General features: G+C 51.6%; 2 protein-coding genes and 1 pseudogene across 2 annotated transcripts in view; 1 reads left to right on the top strand and 2 right to left on the bottom strand.

Annotated features, from left to right (window-relative positions):
• Positions 1-9,255, bottom strand: part of LOC132511455 (multidrug and toxin extrusion protein 2-like) — a 48,340-nt gene extending 39,085 nt beyond the window's left edge. The window contains exons 1-4 of the mRNA XM_060134634.1: positions 9,079-9,255; positions 8,759-8,860; positions 3,707-3,775; positions 751-899 (exon numbers count right to left, since the gene is read on the bottom strand). Coding sequence (XP_059990617.1) covers positions 751-899; positions 3,707-3,775; positions 8,759-8,860; positions 9,079-9,255 — 497 coding nt within the window. The remainder of the gene's footprint in view (positions 1-750; positions 900-3,706; positions 3,776-8,758; positions 8,861-9,078) is intronic.
• LOC132510717 (receptor-binding cancer antigen expressed on SiSo cells-like) overlaps positions 1-17,383 on the top strand; it is a 109,185-nt pseudogene that overhangs the window by 84,392 nt on the left and 7,410 nt on the right.
• LOC132511453 (multidrug and toxin extrusion protein 1-like) lies at positions 11,312-16,174 on the bottom strand. The gene is given in 5 exon segments (XM_060134631.1): positions 11,312-11,535; positions 12,623-12,701; positions 13,799-13,818; positions 13,821-13,892; positions 16,159-16,174. Coding segments are annotated over 5 exon segments (411 nt in total).

Raw genomic sequence — 17,383 nt, 5'->3', positions numbered from 1 at the left:
CTCCAGTTAATATTAAAACAATTGCTGGTCATGCTGTCTTCAAGCTGAATCCACAGAGTATGTTCTAAAAAATTAAAACTAAAAATAATTTATATGGGAGAAAGTTAATAACACTTGCAAGTGACTGTTTCTTTGCAACGTAAGTCGAAATCACATCAGGCCTGCTAAATGTCTGCTTACTCAGGGGAGCTGGACTTGATGTTTTTCAGGTCATCCTAGGCAGAAAAGCTGGAAGGAACACAGCCAAATGAACTGAAAGTTGGGCAAAATTCGGAAGCCTCTTGCAAGAGCCAGGACTGCAGCTGTACCTCACAAGGAAGCACGACCAACAGTCTGCAAAAAGGACAGCCTGCATCTCCAGAAAGGACAGCTCCCCCTGCATCCGGCATCCCTGACATCCCTGGGGAGCCTGCTAGAACTGAGGGTTAACAATCCCGACTCTAAAAACAAGCGTGAGGCGACCACGTTGCCCTCTTCTACGCGTCAGGGAAAGACACTCTGCGTGTGCAAAACGCCAAACGGAGAAACTCCGTGAAGAGCAGGCGGGGCCGTGTCTCCCGGAGGGCAGGGTCCCCATGCATCTGCATCGGGGGGTCCCCACCAGCCCAGGGTCCCGCAGGCCAGAGTCACAGCTTCCACCTTCCACAGGGTTCAAGTCCAGGTGACTGACCGAAAATGTCAACACAGGCAAGATAACCAAGCAGCCACTGACCGTGACCCTGCGCTTGTGACGCTAGAGATCCGGCTGACCTGGAGACCTCGGGGTCTTGCTTCAGGAACAGGAGGAGGCTTTCGGTGTTGAGCAAGAGGGCCCAGCACGGGAAGCAGCACAGCAGCAGGACGAGGATGCTTCTCTGAAGGACGATCCCCACACGCTTTAGGTTCTTGGCTCCAAAGGACTTGGGAACACAAATACAGTGATGGAGAATGCAGCGCCTGGGCCACCTGCCCCGCCAACAGACCTCCACCGGAAGTACCCTGCCCGCCACCAGCAGCCCTGCTGGGTGCTTCCTGCCATCTGCTCCCACCCCAGCCGCTGAGCTGGTTGCCCGGGACGACTGGTCCCCTGCTCCAGGGAACCGGGCAGGAAAGAGCTGAGCTTAAAAGGTGTGAGAAGAACTGGGCGCATGTTGGAGCCTTCCAGATTCATTCAGCAGATACTTCTACAACACCTACTACGTGCCAGACAGCCGTGAGGCCTGGGAACTAACTCAGCAGGGAGCAAAGTCCCTGCTCTCATAGAAAAAAGTCAATCCGGGAAGGGGAAGAGGAAGGAGTGTTGGGGTGGTGGTGAGCACAGCTGTTGACCTGGTGATGGGGTGGGGGGGCCTCACCCAGGGGCTGATGGCAAGAGAATGAGCGGGAGCAGCCTGGGGGAGCTGCAGGGCTGGAACAGAGTGGGGGAGGGAGGGGAGGGGGAGGGGTCACTGGACAGCTCCAAGCAGAGGAACTCCACGAGTGGCGGAGGGGCAGGTGGGAGGCCAGGGCACAGAGAGCGGGGAGGTGGACAGGCCGCTCCCCAGTGCCCCGGCCCAGGCCTCCTCTCTCTGCAAGTAACGGAATGACTGTCTCTTTCTTCAACCAAAAGCGACCGACCTCAACACACATTAAAAGAGACAATGGGACTAAATTAAACACCCGGTAACGGAAGAATGGAAATACCAGTGACATATTACAGAATATTATGCAAATATTAAATGGGAAAGTATACACTGACTTCATTGAAACAGAACATTCTCCAAACACTGTTGAAGGGGAGGGGGGAAAAAACCCCATATGTAAATTCTAGAGTTGTGTGGGTGCATAAATGTACACAGATTGAAATATTTGTAGGATATTCACCAAAAAGTTGATAGAGGTAACTGGGGGATGGGCGGGGGTAAATTTTAGTGATTTTTTCCACTTTTTAAAATACTTTTCTAGATAACCTAAAATTTCTATATGTGTTTGGCCTTTATAATCTTTTTAAAAAGCTATTTAAAATTTGGGAAACAATGTGCCACTATGGAAGTACATTTAATAATACAGAAAGATGTCCATTATATGATAAGTGGGGAAACAAGATACAGCCTTTTTGTTAAAAAGTATATATATATAAATGAAAATGACTGAAATGTTGAAATGGTGCAAAAAAAAAAAGGAACCCAAAAAACTCTTTTGAAATAAAATTTCATATCCTATATCATGCCAATCCAGAGTTAGCTTTGGCCTAAATTACATTAAGTCCTTCAGAGCCGTGTTCAGCTTAGCCTGGAAAAACGATCTCAGGAAACCCTCATGCATTACCTGATGGGAGCCCAGGGCAACAGCTCAGGAGACACTACATTCGCTTAGCACTGCTCCTTCCTTGGCAGGTAACCCTGTCCTCATTCTCCCAGGCTTTGGGTGTAAAGGTAGGACTCATCCATCATATACCACCCCGCCCCAGCCATTCATTCATCTGTCCGACCACCCACCCACCCACTCATTCATCCACTCATGCATCATATCCCCACCCACCCATTCATCCATCCATCCATCACACACCCAACCCATTCATTCATCTACACTCATTCATCATACAGCCACTCAGCCACCCATCCATCCCTGCCACCTCCTCACCCATTCAACAAATTTCCAAGGTACCTGCTATACAGCAAGCACAATGCTGAACCACAGGGCTTCAGAGACGGAAAGGGACACAGCCTTTCTCCCTAAGGAGCTCAGAGTCTAGAGGGAAAACCACTCTGGTTATAGATCAGGTGGGTGAGATAAGAGCCAGAGCGGGAGGAAAAGGCCTTGACTGGCATCTGTCCCTGCGCTGGTGATGCCCGTACACCAGCCCAGAGCTCCCAATCCCAGGACAGGCATAAGGATGGAGAGAAACGAGCAGAGTCAAGAAACACTACGAGTCCAAGTCAAGAGCCGTCAGCAGTTCTGCTAACGTCTGGAGATGGGGGAGGAAGCAGACGGCTTCTGGCTTGAGTGGCGGGTGGTGTATTCCTGAGAGAGGGAACTCTACAGGGGAACACTGGTGAGCTTAATCCTGGATGAGCTGGGTCTGAGGACAGAATGGAGCCTGGCCCTCTGGGAAGGGATGGGGGCAGGAGATGGCGACATGAGTCTTCACCACCGCTGGCGGCGGGGGAGACAGCAGCCGGGGGAGGATGTACCACAGTGGGAGGTAGGTGTGGGCAGGGGGCTGCAAGGGGCAGGAAGAAGAAGAACAGACAGCACAGACTGAGAAGGAGCCACCGGAGAGGTGGCTGGACCACTGGCAGGATCCGCAGCCGTGGCAACCAGGGAGTGGTGGAGAGCGGCGGTGGCTGCGCAGGTTAAGGACCAGGATCGGGCGGGGGGGGGGGGGACACGCAGGAACGGAATCAGTGATGGGTGCTGAGTCCAGGGCGGTGTCCAGACAGGGACCACAAGGGACACCTTCAAGCAGCTTGGTTTGAAGGAGAGGAGAGACGGAGGGGCAGTGGATGAAGGAGGACGGTTTTAGGGTGGGAGGGATCAGACAGGACGGAAAAAGGAAAACAGCCTGAGTAGATGGACCAGAGGACAGGGTTAGTAAAGCCAGCTCCGCGCCATTTACAGCCATCAGCAGCGGGGTAGCCGACAAACAAAACGCCGCAAAACCACAGCCTGACCTCAGTCCCCTAGATTGGTTCTACGACGAAAGATCACTGACAAAGAAAGGTCTGTGGGGCAGGGTTGTCCTCACCTGAGACATGAGCGTGTCACAAGCGGAGGCCAAGCCAGTTCCAACGGAAATCCCGGCGACATTCACAACCTGCAAGGAACAGCAGACCAGGTGTGGCAAGTGTCCGGGGACCAGGCGGGAGCAGCTGGTGATCTGTGTCTCAGATCACATGGTGTCCACATCTGTCCTTGTCGACTGTCACACAGAACGTACAGTCTAACTAAAGGATCACAGTCACCTGCATCGACCGGGGAGCCAACAACCTAGTTTTTCCTAAACCCACAGCGCATTACAACTTCTGTATTTAATAAAAGTACCGTTGCGGTTATCACCTGAAGGTGATACCCCTGATCTACGGTGTGCGTTTAATGATAATAACAGCAAACCTGGACTGAGCATGTGCTTCGTGCAGGGTCGTCCCCAGCCCGTCACACACACAGTGCTGCGATCACCACTCCCGTTTTATGGGTCATCTGAGTCACAGCAAGTTACATCACTCAGATGGTGACCTGAAGCTGGGCAGCCTGGCCCCAGGCTCTGGTCCTCCAGTGAGGAACGGCACAACTTTTGTGTCAGCCTCTCGCCCAGACCCCACCCAGTGCCCCCGACAACCAGGGGCACAAGCGGTAACCTGCAGGTAAGGGTCAGAGCCCAGCAGAGCTGGGTGGGGGGAGCTGAAGACCCTCGTTTCCATCCTGGGCTCACATTTAGCAGTGACGGCAGCCCCGGGATGACCTTCTTGGCTGAGCCCCCAGGAGTGGGTGACAGGCCACCCTCAGAGCAGGAGGGGACATCCACCCCAAGATGCTCCCTGCTGAGTCCACCCAGGACAGCGTCAGGGCAAAAGCCCCAGAACACCTGGGCTTTCCAGGAAGAGAGAAAGAGGAAGCATGCCAATTTCTCAAGAGTTTTGTATTGAAAAACAATGTCACACGTGAGCCTTTTTTGGGTAGATGAATGCACTTTGGTGTCATTCTTCCTCTACAACTTCGAGTCCATGTGGGTCAAGTTACTATTCAGAGACGGCTTTGGTTGAAGCCAACGAGCTTTTACCAGCCCAGCCCTGACGTCACACTTTCCCCTCCCAGCAGCCAGTGATAAAAGATGCACAGGAGCTGCTGCTGTATCTCTCAGAGCACGTCATCTGGGACACGGGTTTCCACTTTATGAAACTCTGCAAGAGAAACTCCCTACGACTCAGCATCGAGAAAAGCTGCTCTTCCCTGAGAGATGGCTCAGGGACCCCTGGGGGAGCCACATGGGTGGGGAGTTCAGAGCAGATGTGCAGCCCCTCAGATGCCAGTCTCCACCACCCCACCTTGTGTCGTCTTCCACCCGTGTGTCTTGGACCCAACTCTACCTGCCTTGAAAGTATTTTTATAAACCAACTCAAATGCTTTGTGGAACAAGGTGGGTATATAGAAATGTTCTTTTCTTTTAAAACCAAACACTTTGGGCTTCCCTGGTGGCGCAGTGGTTGAGAGTCCGCCTGCCGATGTAGGGGACACGGGTTCATGCCCCGGTCCGGGAAGATCCCACATGCTGCGGAGCGGCTGGGCCCGTGAGCCATGGCCGCTGAGCCTGCGCGTCCGGAGCCTGTGCTCCACAACGGGAGAGGCCACAACAGTGAGAGGCCCGCGTACCGCAAAAAAATAGAGTTTTCTTGAAATGAGTCTACTGTCTCCCTAGCAATTTGTTACAATTTAACAGCCGATTAAAAGCAAAAGTCTGGCCACCCACTGCCCGATAAAACAGGCACAGACCCCCTTATCTAAGACCTTATCCACAGAAATGCCCGACTTTGGAACATACCCACCTTCCCACATGCCCTTTTCAAGCCTGTCTGTATAATTTTAGGTTTGTATCTACTGTATTATTTTTTTTTCTTGTTAGTCACACACCAAATCTTTGTTTTTATTGAAATATAGTTAATTCACAATGTTGTATTGGTTTCAGGCGTACAGCAAAGTGATTCCGTTTTATATATGTGTATGTGTATCTATTCTCTTTCAGATTCTTTTCCATTATGGTTTATCACAGGGTATTGAGTATAGTCCGCTGTGCTGTACAGTAGGACCTCGCTGGGTGTATTCCTATTTTATTTTTACTTCAAAAACTAGGAACTCTTCCGTTACCCTCTTATCATTGAGCGCTTTAGGGGAAAAACAGAAAGAGGGAAAGAATCACCAAAAAACACATAAAATCTGAATCCCCCTCCCAAGATAGGTTTCAAAATAGTTTTGGTGAAATAAATGAAAAAACAGGCACCATGGGATTCTACAGGCATACGCAATCATCATGCTTTAAACCCTCGCCGTGTTACAGATGGGAAAACATAAAGGCGCAGAGCTGAGAAGAAAAACATACATTCAGGGGATGCCTGGGTGAGAGTCGGCTGCTCGGGTCTCCGAAGTTACGCATTTCTGAGATGTCTGCTGGGGCGGCATCTCTGCTGGTACCAGGCTCAGCAGAAGTTAACAGGAGCCGGCTGATCACAAGAAAGCAGGCAGACACAGACCAGCACAGCCCGGAGCGGCGGAGGGGGGGCTCTGGGCTGCCTGTGAGTCCTCAGGGACAGTTTTGTGCAGGTGACCCTGCCCTGTCTAGGCAGACACACCCGGACCTCGCAAGCAGGTAACAGAAAGCAGTGGGCACCGCAAGCAGGGGGCTGAGATGCCCGGAGGTCAGAAGCCGGGAGGGGCGCGACTCTGGCTGCAGAATGGGGGGGCGGGGGCAGGATGCAGTCAGGGCGGGAGGAGGGGAGGCCCTGCGGCTGGCAGGAGGGATGAAAGCCGAGCTGGGAGAGTGTAGTAGCAGAAAACAGAAAAAAAGTGAGTTTAAGAAATGTGGGAAATTAAGGCAGCAGGGCTTGCTGACTGATGCAGACAGGGGGCCATGTGTAGGGTGCTCCCAGGGCAGGATGGTCACCCACAAACAGAGGAGGAGGGGGAAGAGAAGAAGCAGCACAACTACCAGAAGGGGAACCAGGGAGGACTGGCAGGTGCGAAGAGTTCCCAGGAGGGAGGTGGGGGAAGGCGGCCTGGTGAGGGCAAGTTCTCTGGAGATTGGGGGCGGGGGGGGGGGTGGTCCCTGGCAACTTTCAGAAGAGTAGGTTAAGTGGAACAGTGGGGAAACAGGCCAGTTTGCAATGGGGAGAAAAGGAAAATGAAGACGCAGTGTAGACTTTCTGGCAGAGTGTTAAGTGGATAGAGGCCAGAGGGGCTGCACAAGGAGAGACTTGGGTACTTTATCATAATTCAGTAGCAGTAGTGAAAGGGAAGGGGCTGGAGGAGAAAGGATGGTTCTGAGCCCAGGTAGAAGGCTGGTCTCAAAGAAAAAAGTGATGAGCGACTTCCCTGGTGGCGCAGTGGTTAAGAATCCGCCTGCCAATGCAGGGGGCACTGAATCGAGCCCTGGTCCGGGAAGATCCCACATGCCGCAGAGCAGCTAAGCCCATGAGCCACAACTACTGAGCCCGCGCGCCTAGAGCCAGTGCTCCGCAACAAGCCACCATAATGAGAAGCCCACGCACCTCAACAAAGAGTAGCCCCCGCCCACCGCCAACTAGAGAAAAGCCCACACGCAGCAACAAAGACCCAATCAGTGCAGCCAAAAATAAATAAATTTTTAAAAAAGAGAGGGAGGAGCGTGATGGGAATCCAGGTGGCAGGGCTGAAGGAAGAGCAGGGGGAATCAGGCACTGACTGGCCGTGGATTCTGAAAGGGGCCAAGCGGGGGCTGCAGAGCGAGCGAGGACGGAGGGATCCCAGCATGGGAAACCCCCATGAGGGCAAAGGACAGGCAGCAAGGGTGTGCGGACTTGACAGGGAAGTGTAAAGTTTAAAGCTTCTGCTGTGGGTGCACACGGAGGGCTGGAAATGTGCAGGGTGTGGAGCCCGATGTGCATTCGGTGGTCCTGGAAGCCAGCGAGATGGAGGGAGGCGGACCCACACACCCAAGGAGACAAGCCCTCAGGTCCTGAGGTTGTCAGTGAACACAGAAGAGGCCACGTACAGATCATCAACAAGGAAAAGTACAGGATGGTGTACCAGATAGGTTGTCCAAAACTGGGTGCTGGGAAAGGAGAGTCTGCATGCAAAAGAATGAAGCTGGACCCCTATCTCACACCATACACAAAATCAACTCAAAATGGGTGAAAGACTTGAGCATAAGACCTGAAACCATAAAACTCCTGGAAGAAGACTTAGGCGGTAAGCGCCTTTAACAAGCCTTGGGCATGATTTTTTGGCTCTGACACCAAAATCAGAGGCAAGAAAAGCAAAAGTAAACGGGACTACATGAAACTGAAAAGCTTCTGCACAGCAAAGGAAACCATCAACAAAATGAAAAGGCAACCTACCAAACGGGTTCACCCAATAATAGACCTGTAACTAAAATGTATGATTCCACATACCAAGGTGGTCTCAACCGTAAGGAAACCTTCTGTGGCCCCGCCATGATCTTAGCGCTCTGCCCACCTGGGTGGGAACAGGAGGGGCATTTTCTGAGACTGGGAAAGACCGTCTGCCATTACCAGCAGCAGCTTTTCACCTTCTTTGAAAGCATGGATGTAAATGCAGGAGAGAGGCGGCTTTCCACTACATCACCAACAAAAATGCAGGGACTTCAAAGGGGGTGTAATTTCAATCCATGGTGGCAGGGAGACACTTTATTACAAGGCTGAAATAGCACCACCTTAATGAGCCGTGTAATTCAAACTAACAGCAGTCAACCTAGTTCTAGATATGTTATCTGGTTTAACTTCATAATAGGAAAAAAAAAATGCAGTTCTTTTAGTTCTACCAGCAGAGTTCGCCTCATTGCTACGAATTCTTTGCAATACCTGGTCCCCAGACCAATTAGAGTCAGTGGGATGGTTTGAGAGTACGGAGAACACCTTTTCTAAGTAGCTGACACAATCTCCTTCCAAATCTAACGATAGGGTAATGGAACCCCCGGGTCAAGCTCGGACCGTGTGAAGGTGCAGGTGTCAGACATCACACAATTCACATTCCAGGCTTTTCCAAGTCGTCAGCCCCCCCGCCCCCGCAAAAGAAGAATGTAAAAACCTACCGAGACAGCAAGCGTAACCGCATCCAACTCGACCTTGCCCAGGTGTCCGCAGAATACGGAGCTGACGAGGCTGATGAGAAAGAGCAGCAGCTGCGCGAGGAACTGGGGGAGGAAAGCGGAGGCCGGCGCGTTACACCGACCCTCCCGCCCGAGACGGCGCGGGACGGCGCTGGTCCACCGGCCGGACCGCGGGGGACGGGGTGACCGCGGGGAGAGGAACCACGGGATGAGGGACCGCGGAGGACGGGGGGACCGCGGGGAGAGGGACCACGGGGGACCGGGGGAACCGCGGGGAGGGCGGCGCGGGGCCGCGCACTCACCACTGGGCCCGCGAGCGCCGCCAGCTCCGCCGTCTCGCGCCCCACGTCGGGCGGCAGCGCGCCCCGCAGAGGCCGCAAGCATTCGCGCCAACCGGGGGTCCCGGGCCGCTGGGCGCCGTCGCGGGCGGACGAGGGGCTGTCGGCGGCGGGCGGCGCAGGGGCGAGGGGGTTCTCCATGCCGTCGCGGGAGGGGCCGGCGGCGGACGCGCCAGCTCCGAGAGTGCGCGGGAGGCGGCGGGGGCGGTGGGCCTGATAGGGTGTGGGCTGGATGGGCGGGGCGGCGGGCGGTGGCGGGATTGGGGGTGAGGAGGCCCCGCCCCGCCCGCCCCGCCCGCCCCCTACCGCCGCCGACCCGGCCCCTGCCTTCCGTGGCCCACGGGACTCGGGGGAGGGGCGGCCTTGGTTGGGGGGCGCGGAAGGGGCAGGTGGGAACAGTGCAGGGGGCGCCGAGTTAGCCTTCGCTGGTTTCCGGGTGATGTCTCCCCCCAGGCTGGGTCAAAGAATTTACTCCCCGGGGGGTTGCGCTCCCTGCCGCCCGCAATTTGCAGCGGGTAGGACAAGCCCCCGTGCCCGGTGGAGAGGGAAAGAAAAGCCGGGACTGGGGCTTTGCTGGGGCCCCACCGCGAGGGCCACCTTGGGTGCAGCCTTCGTCTTGGTCCCTGGAAGGTGACCCTCCACTTAACTGACCCAAGAGGAACGAAGCGCTGAGGGTGGAGATGCCTTAAGGGAGTACCTCCACCCACCCACCCCACCCCCCGCCGATATCTGCCCTGGGGTGTTTTTCACTCAGAGGAGCTGCCTTTTCTCATTTTTTCCATTATCTGTTCGGCACGCCTAGCAGTTTGTATCCACCCCAGAAGGCAGCGTACTTAGTAGGTAGGAAGGCTTGCTAAGCGAACAGCGTGGAGCTAGCCCGGCAACGCGGCATGCAAGAATGACCCCTTAATCCAAGGCCGCTGTTGACTCGCCCTCCCACCCGCCAAGATGAGTTAGCAGTGATTGGATTTTCACAGCTCCAAAGACTTTCCCAATAATTGCCAAGGCCAAGGAGAAGAGCGCATTCATTAAGACCTCATCTTTTTGAGATGGGGCCGCACAAAACCTTCTGGATATACCGCGTCTCTGCCACTAAAAGCCTGCAGCTTTTTTAAGACGAGGACAGGCCCAAACAAGACGAATAGGGCCTGCCCAGGACCCCATCCTCCCCTCTCCTAGAACACTCTTCATTTTTGCTGCCTTCCAACTTTATCAACCCTTCCTTCTATCAAAATAAGAAAGGGTCTGATTTTTCCCTCCAGTTTGCCTGGGTTAGCTCTTCGAAGCCTGTATTTCTCTCCGTGGGATGCCCACCACTCAAAAACAAAGCGCTGGTCCTTCATCCCTCCCTGCGCCTGCCAGCATGTCAATCCAAACCCGTGTTAAGACAGGCCCTTGACAGGAAGCATGCTAATTGATGCCACCTGACTCCTTTCTTCTTGGTAATCTGTCTTCTCCCCTTTTAAGTTCCTTAAGCATGTCTACTACCCTTGGTACCAAATGAATATTAACAAATGTTTCCCGCTGAATAATAATCGAAGGGAAGGTATATTGTAAAATGTATTTTAAATAATTCACATAGTGGGCTTCCCTGGTGGCGCAGTGGTTGAGAGTCCGCCTGCCGATGCAGGGAACGCGGGTTCGTGCCCCGGTCCGGGAAGATCCCACATGCCGCGGAGCAGCTGGGCCCGTGAGCCATGGCCGCTGAGCCTGCGCGTCCGGAGCCTGTGCTCCGCAACGGGAGAGGCCACAACAGTGAGAGGCCTGCGTACCGCAAAAAAAAAAAAAAAAAAAAAATTCACATAGTAAGAATCCTTAAGTCCTTGGTATATGGGTTTGTCTAAAAAAAACAACAGTAAGCAGAAGAAATATACAAAGCCATACATCGATGCATCCAGTACACAGTGGTTGTCTTCGGTTGACATGGTAGTGGATGTAATCTTCCAGATGTTGTTTTGGACTAAAACGTACTTTTTACCTTCCTTCCTTTTCTTCATCAGAAAATATATCTTGGAACTCTCAGTTCTTGACCTCCATGGGCACAGCTGAATAACGTTAACTGAAAATGAACTGCCACCTTTAGGCCAATGAATTTTTGTTGGTAAGGTCAGAAGCATCCCTTGGCCTACTCTCTCTCTCCCTCTCTCTCCCTCCCTCTCTCTCTCTCTCCCTCTCTCTCTCTCTCTGTCTCGCCACATCACTGAATTCTGACATAGACTCTCACTAAAATCCCCACCAGCAAGATGACAATGACCCCAAAGAGCGGAAGCCCTCACCACAGCACCAGCTGTCTCCCAGACAATTTCCACGTGGCCCCTGGATGAACCTCAAGACACTCTTCCTGGCGTGTCTGCTGATCCGACTGAATCGCCTCTTTTTTTTCAACATCTCTTATCCACATTCCTCCATGGTTTCCAGGGCCTGCTGGAGATGAAAAGGAACTCAGTGCCTTAAAAGGGTGTTTTTCTTCTGTATAAAAGGAGATGCATGTATGCGCCACTAGCTGGGAGAATGGTAATTTAAGAAGCAGTTGCTACCATGGAGATGAAAGGAAATCCTATGTCAGGTGCTGTCCACTTACCCACAGACACGGACTGGATCCCGCTGCGGTCAGCTGGGGTCCTCAGGGGCTCTGCCCCACCAAGTAACGCGACAAATAAGGTAGCTTTTTAGGTTAAGAGGCTTCGGGGAAATGTTCAAGGGGCCAGCACTCATCAAATTAGCATCTCAGAAGGAGAAAAAGGCCAGTGGAGGAGAAAGATGACCTAAGAGATGATTCAAGGCCGTTCACAGCACTGGGGAGAGATGTGAGTCTTCCCATCAGAGGGCCTGCTAAGTACCAGGCAGGATAGTGACCCAGACCTAGATTTAGTCTCAGCATGCCTCAGAAGAGTAACAATAAGGAAAATACCCTAAATGCTTGCATCAGTACTGCATCGATCACCTGCAGCTTTTAATGATCTGTAGCAGTGTGTCCGTGTCTGCAATTAAAGCAAACAAACTTCGGGGGCTTCCCTGGTGGCGCAGTGGTTGGGAATCTGCCTGCCAATGCAAGGGACACGGGTTCGAGCCCTGGCCCAGGAAGATCCCACATGGCGGCGGAGCGACTAAGCCCGTGCACCACAACTACTGAGCCTGCGCTCTAGAGCTCACGTGCCACAACTACTGAGCCCGCATGCCACAACTACTGAAGCCCATGCGCCTAGAGCCCGTGCTCCACAACAAGAGAAGCCACCGCAATGAGATGCCCACGCACCGCAACGAAGAGTAGCCCCCACTTGCTGCAACTAGAGAAAGCCCGCGCACAGCAACAAAGACCCAACGCAGCCAAAAATTGAAACTAAAAAAAAAAGCAAACAGACTTCAGCTGTTTACCTTGAAATTGGGTGTTCCTTATCATTTGTTTCTGAGACATTATTGCCCTATTTAAGTGGGAGCTCAGCACAGCAAATCTAGTTGTGAACACCTAGACAGGCCCGTCCCAAGACCAGGGGCAGCTGTGTCATACCTGGGCGAAGTGGGTCCTGGGAGAAAGCAGCAGTCCTGTCCTGGGCCGCATTTCGTTTCAAACTGGCATGTACCCGAGCCTAGAAAACGAGACAAAATCAATCCACAGGTTTCACCACAGTGCTCATCAAACACTTGCTTAATTCCCCAGTGGAGCCATTTTCTTTAACTGACGTGTAACATGGGAGCCTCCCTAGTTAACAAGTACAGGATCATCTTTTGTAACGATTGACGTGGGGTCAGTGGGTGGGGAAGGTTGGATGGAAAAAAGATGAGAGCAGGTCAGGGACCGGATCCTGTAGAATTCTCCTTTCTTCGTCCTTCACCTCTTTTCTCCATCACCTATCTAACACCCTACGCTGACCCTAGGAAGTTTACAGACAAAGATGCCCACAGGTATCTTAATGAAACACTGGGAGATCATAAAAACAGGATAAATATCAGGATACATTTGATGGCATTCCACCTTTCTCTCCAGGTCTAAAGCTGGTCCTGAAATTGGCTTTTCAGGAACAGAGGCAGAAGTTTAGCATAGGACCCAGGGGAGAAAAGAGCCCCCCGTTTTTTTTTCTGATGAATAAACAAAGGGGAATAAAGCCAGGCTCACCAGCCCTTCACATCTGAATTAAGTCCAGTTAAAACAATGACATAGGGCTTCCCTGGTGGCGCAGTGGTTGAGAGTCCGCCTGCCGATGCAGGGGATGCGGGTTCGTGCCCTGGTCCGGGAAGATCCCACATGCTGCGGAGCGACTGGGCCCGTGAGCCATGGCCACTGAGCCTGCACGTCCGGAGCCTGTGCTCCGCAACAGGAGGGGCCACAACAGTAAGAGGCCCCCGTACCACAAAAAAAAAAAAAAAAATGACATATACTCAATATTTTGTATAAGGGGAAAGAATCTGAAAAAGAATATACACACACACACACACCCATATATATATATATATATATATATATGGTGTGTGTGTGTGTATATATATATGTATAACTAAATCACTGTGCTGTACAGCTGAAACTAACACAACATTGTAAATCAACTATAATAAGATAAAATAAAACAACAATGACAAAAAAGTAGCGTTTATAATAAAGGAGAAAAGAACCTTCCAAACTAAGGGAGAGAGAGGTAAACCTGGATCTGTGTGTTTGCCAGGAGAGGACAGCAACGAGTGTAGTTACCTGCTGACAGGCTTTTTGCAATTTAGCCGGGCAATAAAGCCTAGAAAACACACAGCCTGAGAGACAGCACAGATGATGATCCCTAACCACAGACCTGGAAGCAGAAATATTTAATAGAGGTTGATTCAGTGGAAAACCAGCCGCCCTGGGGTGTATGTTTCTCCTAAGTACTTCTGAGAATCTGCTTTCATGGCTGAGGTGGAGCCCAAGGTGAGCCAGAAACCTCCACCCTGCTCTCCCTGTTAGTTTCCAGAAGGTTCCAGGAAGCCCAGAAACCCCTGAGGCCACCTTCCAGGTTTCTGGATCTCAGAACAAACATTCAGAGGCTATTTTTGGCCATAACATTTGGCTTTAAGAAAACTGCCAATTATAAGGATATACTCAAAGACAAACTATTGATACTCGCTAACAGTACTTCCAAACTACTATGCCCCGTTTTCCTCACCAAAGGGGACTGCAGATGTTGGGAGTCTCCTGGCGGTCCAGGGGACTCGGCAGTCTTTCACTGCCGAGGGCCTGGGTTCAATCCCTGGCCGGGGAGCTAAGGTCTCACGAGCCGCATGGCACGTCCCCCCACCCCCCAAAAATGCACGTGTCGCCAGCCCTGTAAAGGACCTACGCTCCCTCCCACGGAACTTGGTGCAGGACCTGACTTGCCCTGACTGCAGTAGATCCCAGGGCAGGATTATCCCCAGACAGGTGACTACACAGAAGGAGTGGCTGAGTGGGAGTGGAGGATGGGAGAAGCCTCGCCGGTCTCAAAGTACCGTTAAAAACTCCACCCCATTAACCCACACAGGACCCAGAGGGAGACCCCAGGTGACGAGAGTTCTTTTGGCCAAGAGTGAACCCACAGCAGAATCAGAAACTCCAAGCTGGGAGAGCCTGAACCTACACGTGGACAGTGGCCACAGTGCTCAGACTATATACAAAGATAGAACTCGGACCCACAATCTACAGCAACCTGCCCAGAAAGCCAACCCCTTATCGACAATAAACAACCCAGAAGCCAGCCTACGTCAGACTCATGAGAGGCAGATCCCTATCTCTAGGGATAATCCAAGAAGCCAAATAATCACTTCTGCAATAACTGACCCAAAATGTCCAAGCCACCATCAGTAACTGACAGCTTCCCTCATTGTTGTCCCTGTTTCCAACTCAGGACCAGCCAGAGAAAGGCAGACATGGCCCCCGACCAAGCACACAGGACACTCCACTTCCGGTCAGCCGGCCTCCAGCCCCCCCAGGCCAGTAGCCTCCAGCAGGGCAGCCCTGAGCCTCCTCCCCTCTGTCCCGCCGTGAATCCTTCCTTCTCCTCGACCCGCCTTGGAGTCTGCCAGATTCCAGGGCTAGTGGCTGACACACACACACACACACCCCCGACACACACACACACACCCCCGACACACACACACACCCCCGACACACACACACACACCCCCGACACACACACACACTCCCGACACACACACACACACACCCGACACACACACACACCCCCGATACACACACACACACACACTCGACACACACACACACCCCCGACACACACACACACACCCCCCAACACACACACACACCCCCGACACACACACACACACCCAACACACACACACACACACACACACAGCTGGGCATGAAGAGCCTCTGCTGGTCCCCTTTGCTTGGTCTGCATTTATGTTCACACCTTCTAGTTCCTTCCTCCACACCAGCCAAACTCAGTTGGAAGCCAGAGGGCAAGGGTCACAGTGACCGGTGCATAGAGGCATCACATGGGAGGGTCATACACTGGGTCAGACACAGAGGGAGCTGTAAACGTTGACGTCACAAATGGGAGACCCAGGAGAGATGTCACATTAGGACGGGGTCAGGGACAACGGGTCACACCTGTGACATATGGAAGTCACCCACGGGGTCACGCAGGGGCCTCCGGAGGAGCCCTCATCTGCTCCACCTGTCCCCACACAAGCCACCGCCAGGGGCCTCCCATCCCAGAGCCTAGACACGGATGTCAGAAGTTTTGCTCTAGAAACGTCTTCTCTGCCTGTGCCCCTCAGGTGCCCGGGTCCCTTAGTCCCTGAGGCTTTTTACTGTCTGCACTTCCCACCTGCCCAGCAACCTGTCATTAAAAACTGTCCACACCCAAGTGTCCTTGGGAAGGTCTTCCTGTGTCCTACAGCGTCCACCCGTGTGAATAACTTTTTTTGGATGAGATAGTATATTCACTTTGTGGCAAAAAAATCAAAACATCATAAAAATGCGTGTGAAGCATTTGGTTCCCACCTTTGCCCTCTCTGACCTTATTCCTTCTAACTAGTTGTTGGTGTCTTTTATAAAAACTATCAGTTTCCGTACATTACTTCCGTATTTCACCATCTACCTGATGTCTTTTGCTTTCAGTAATTTTTCAGCCATTTTAGGTCCTTGAGTTATGAAATCATCTTCTGTAAATAATGACAGTAGTTTTATCTGCTCCTTTGCAATGTTTATACTTTTTTTTTTAATTGTCTAAGTGTACGCTTGCTGTTGTCTTTGACCTAGGAAGTAACTTAGAACTGTTTTTTGTTTTTTTTTTTTTTTCTGGCTGAGCCACGCTGCTTGTGGAATCTTAGTTCCCTGAACCAGGGGCCACTGGCAGTGACAGTACCGAGTCCTAACTACTGGACCACCGGGGAACTCCCAGAGGTGTTTTCAAATATCCTAATTTTGGTAAGCTTTTTCTGACTGATTTCTAGCTTCATCGTAATTGGCTCAGAGAACGTGACCTGAGTAATACATATGCTTTGAAGTTTGTTGAGATTTAGTTTCTATTCTAGAAGGGGATCACATTTTTATAAAATGTTCCATGTGACTCAAGAACGTTGCTCTCTAATTATTGTATGCAGAGTTCTCTCTGTGTCCATTTGATCAACATTGTTAATTTTATTATTCAAATCTTTTTAATTTTTGAATTTTATTTTATTATACAGCAGGTTCTTATTAGTTATCTATTTTATACATATTAGTGTATACATGTCAATTCCAATCTCCCAATTCATCCCACCACCACACCACGCCCCCGCCACTTTCCCTGCTTGATGTCCATACTTTTGTTCTCTACACCTGTGTCTATATTTCTGCCCTGCAAACAGGTTCACCTGTACCATTTTTCTAGGTTCCACATTTATGCATTAATATACGATATTTGTTTTTCTCTGACTTTCTTCACTCTGTATGACGGTCTCTAGATCCATCCACGTCTCTGCAAATGACCCAATTTCTTTCACTTTTATGGCTGAGTAATATTCCATCGTATATATGTACCATATCTTCTTATCCATTGATCTGTCGATGGGCATTTAGGTTGCTTCCATGACCTGGCTATTGTAAATAGAGCTGCAATGAACATTGGGGTGCACGTGTCTTTTTGAATTATGGTTTTCTCTGGGTATAGGCCCAGTAGTGGGATTGCTGGGTTGTATGGAAGTTCTATTTTTAGTTTTTTAAGGAACCTCCATACTGTTCTCCATAGTGGCTGTATCAATTTACATTCCCACCAACAGTGCAAGAGGGTTCCCTTTTCTCCACGCCCTCTCCAGCATTTGT

Source organism: Lagenorhynchus albirostris, chromosome 20 (assembly GCF_949774975.1).
Source record: "Lagenorhynchus albirostris chromosome 20, mLagAlb1.1, whole genome shotgun sequence".
NCBI lineage: Eukaryota > Metazoa > Chordata > Mammalia > Artiodactyla > Delphinidae > Lagenorhynchus > Lagenorhynchus albirostris.
This window is presented reverse-complemented; position numbering and strand designations above follow the sequence as displayed.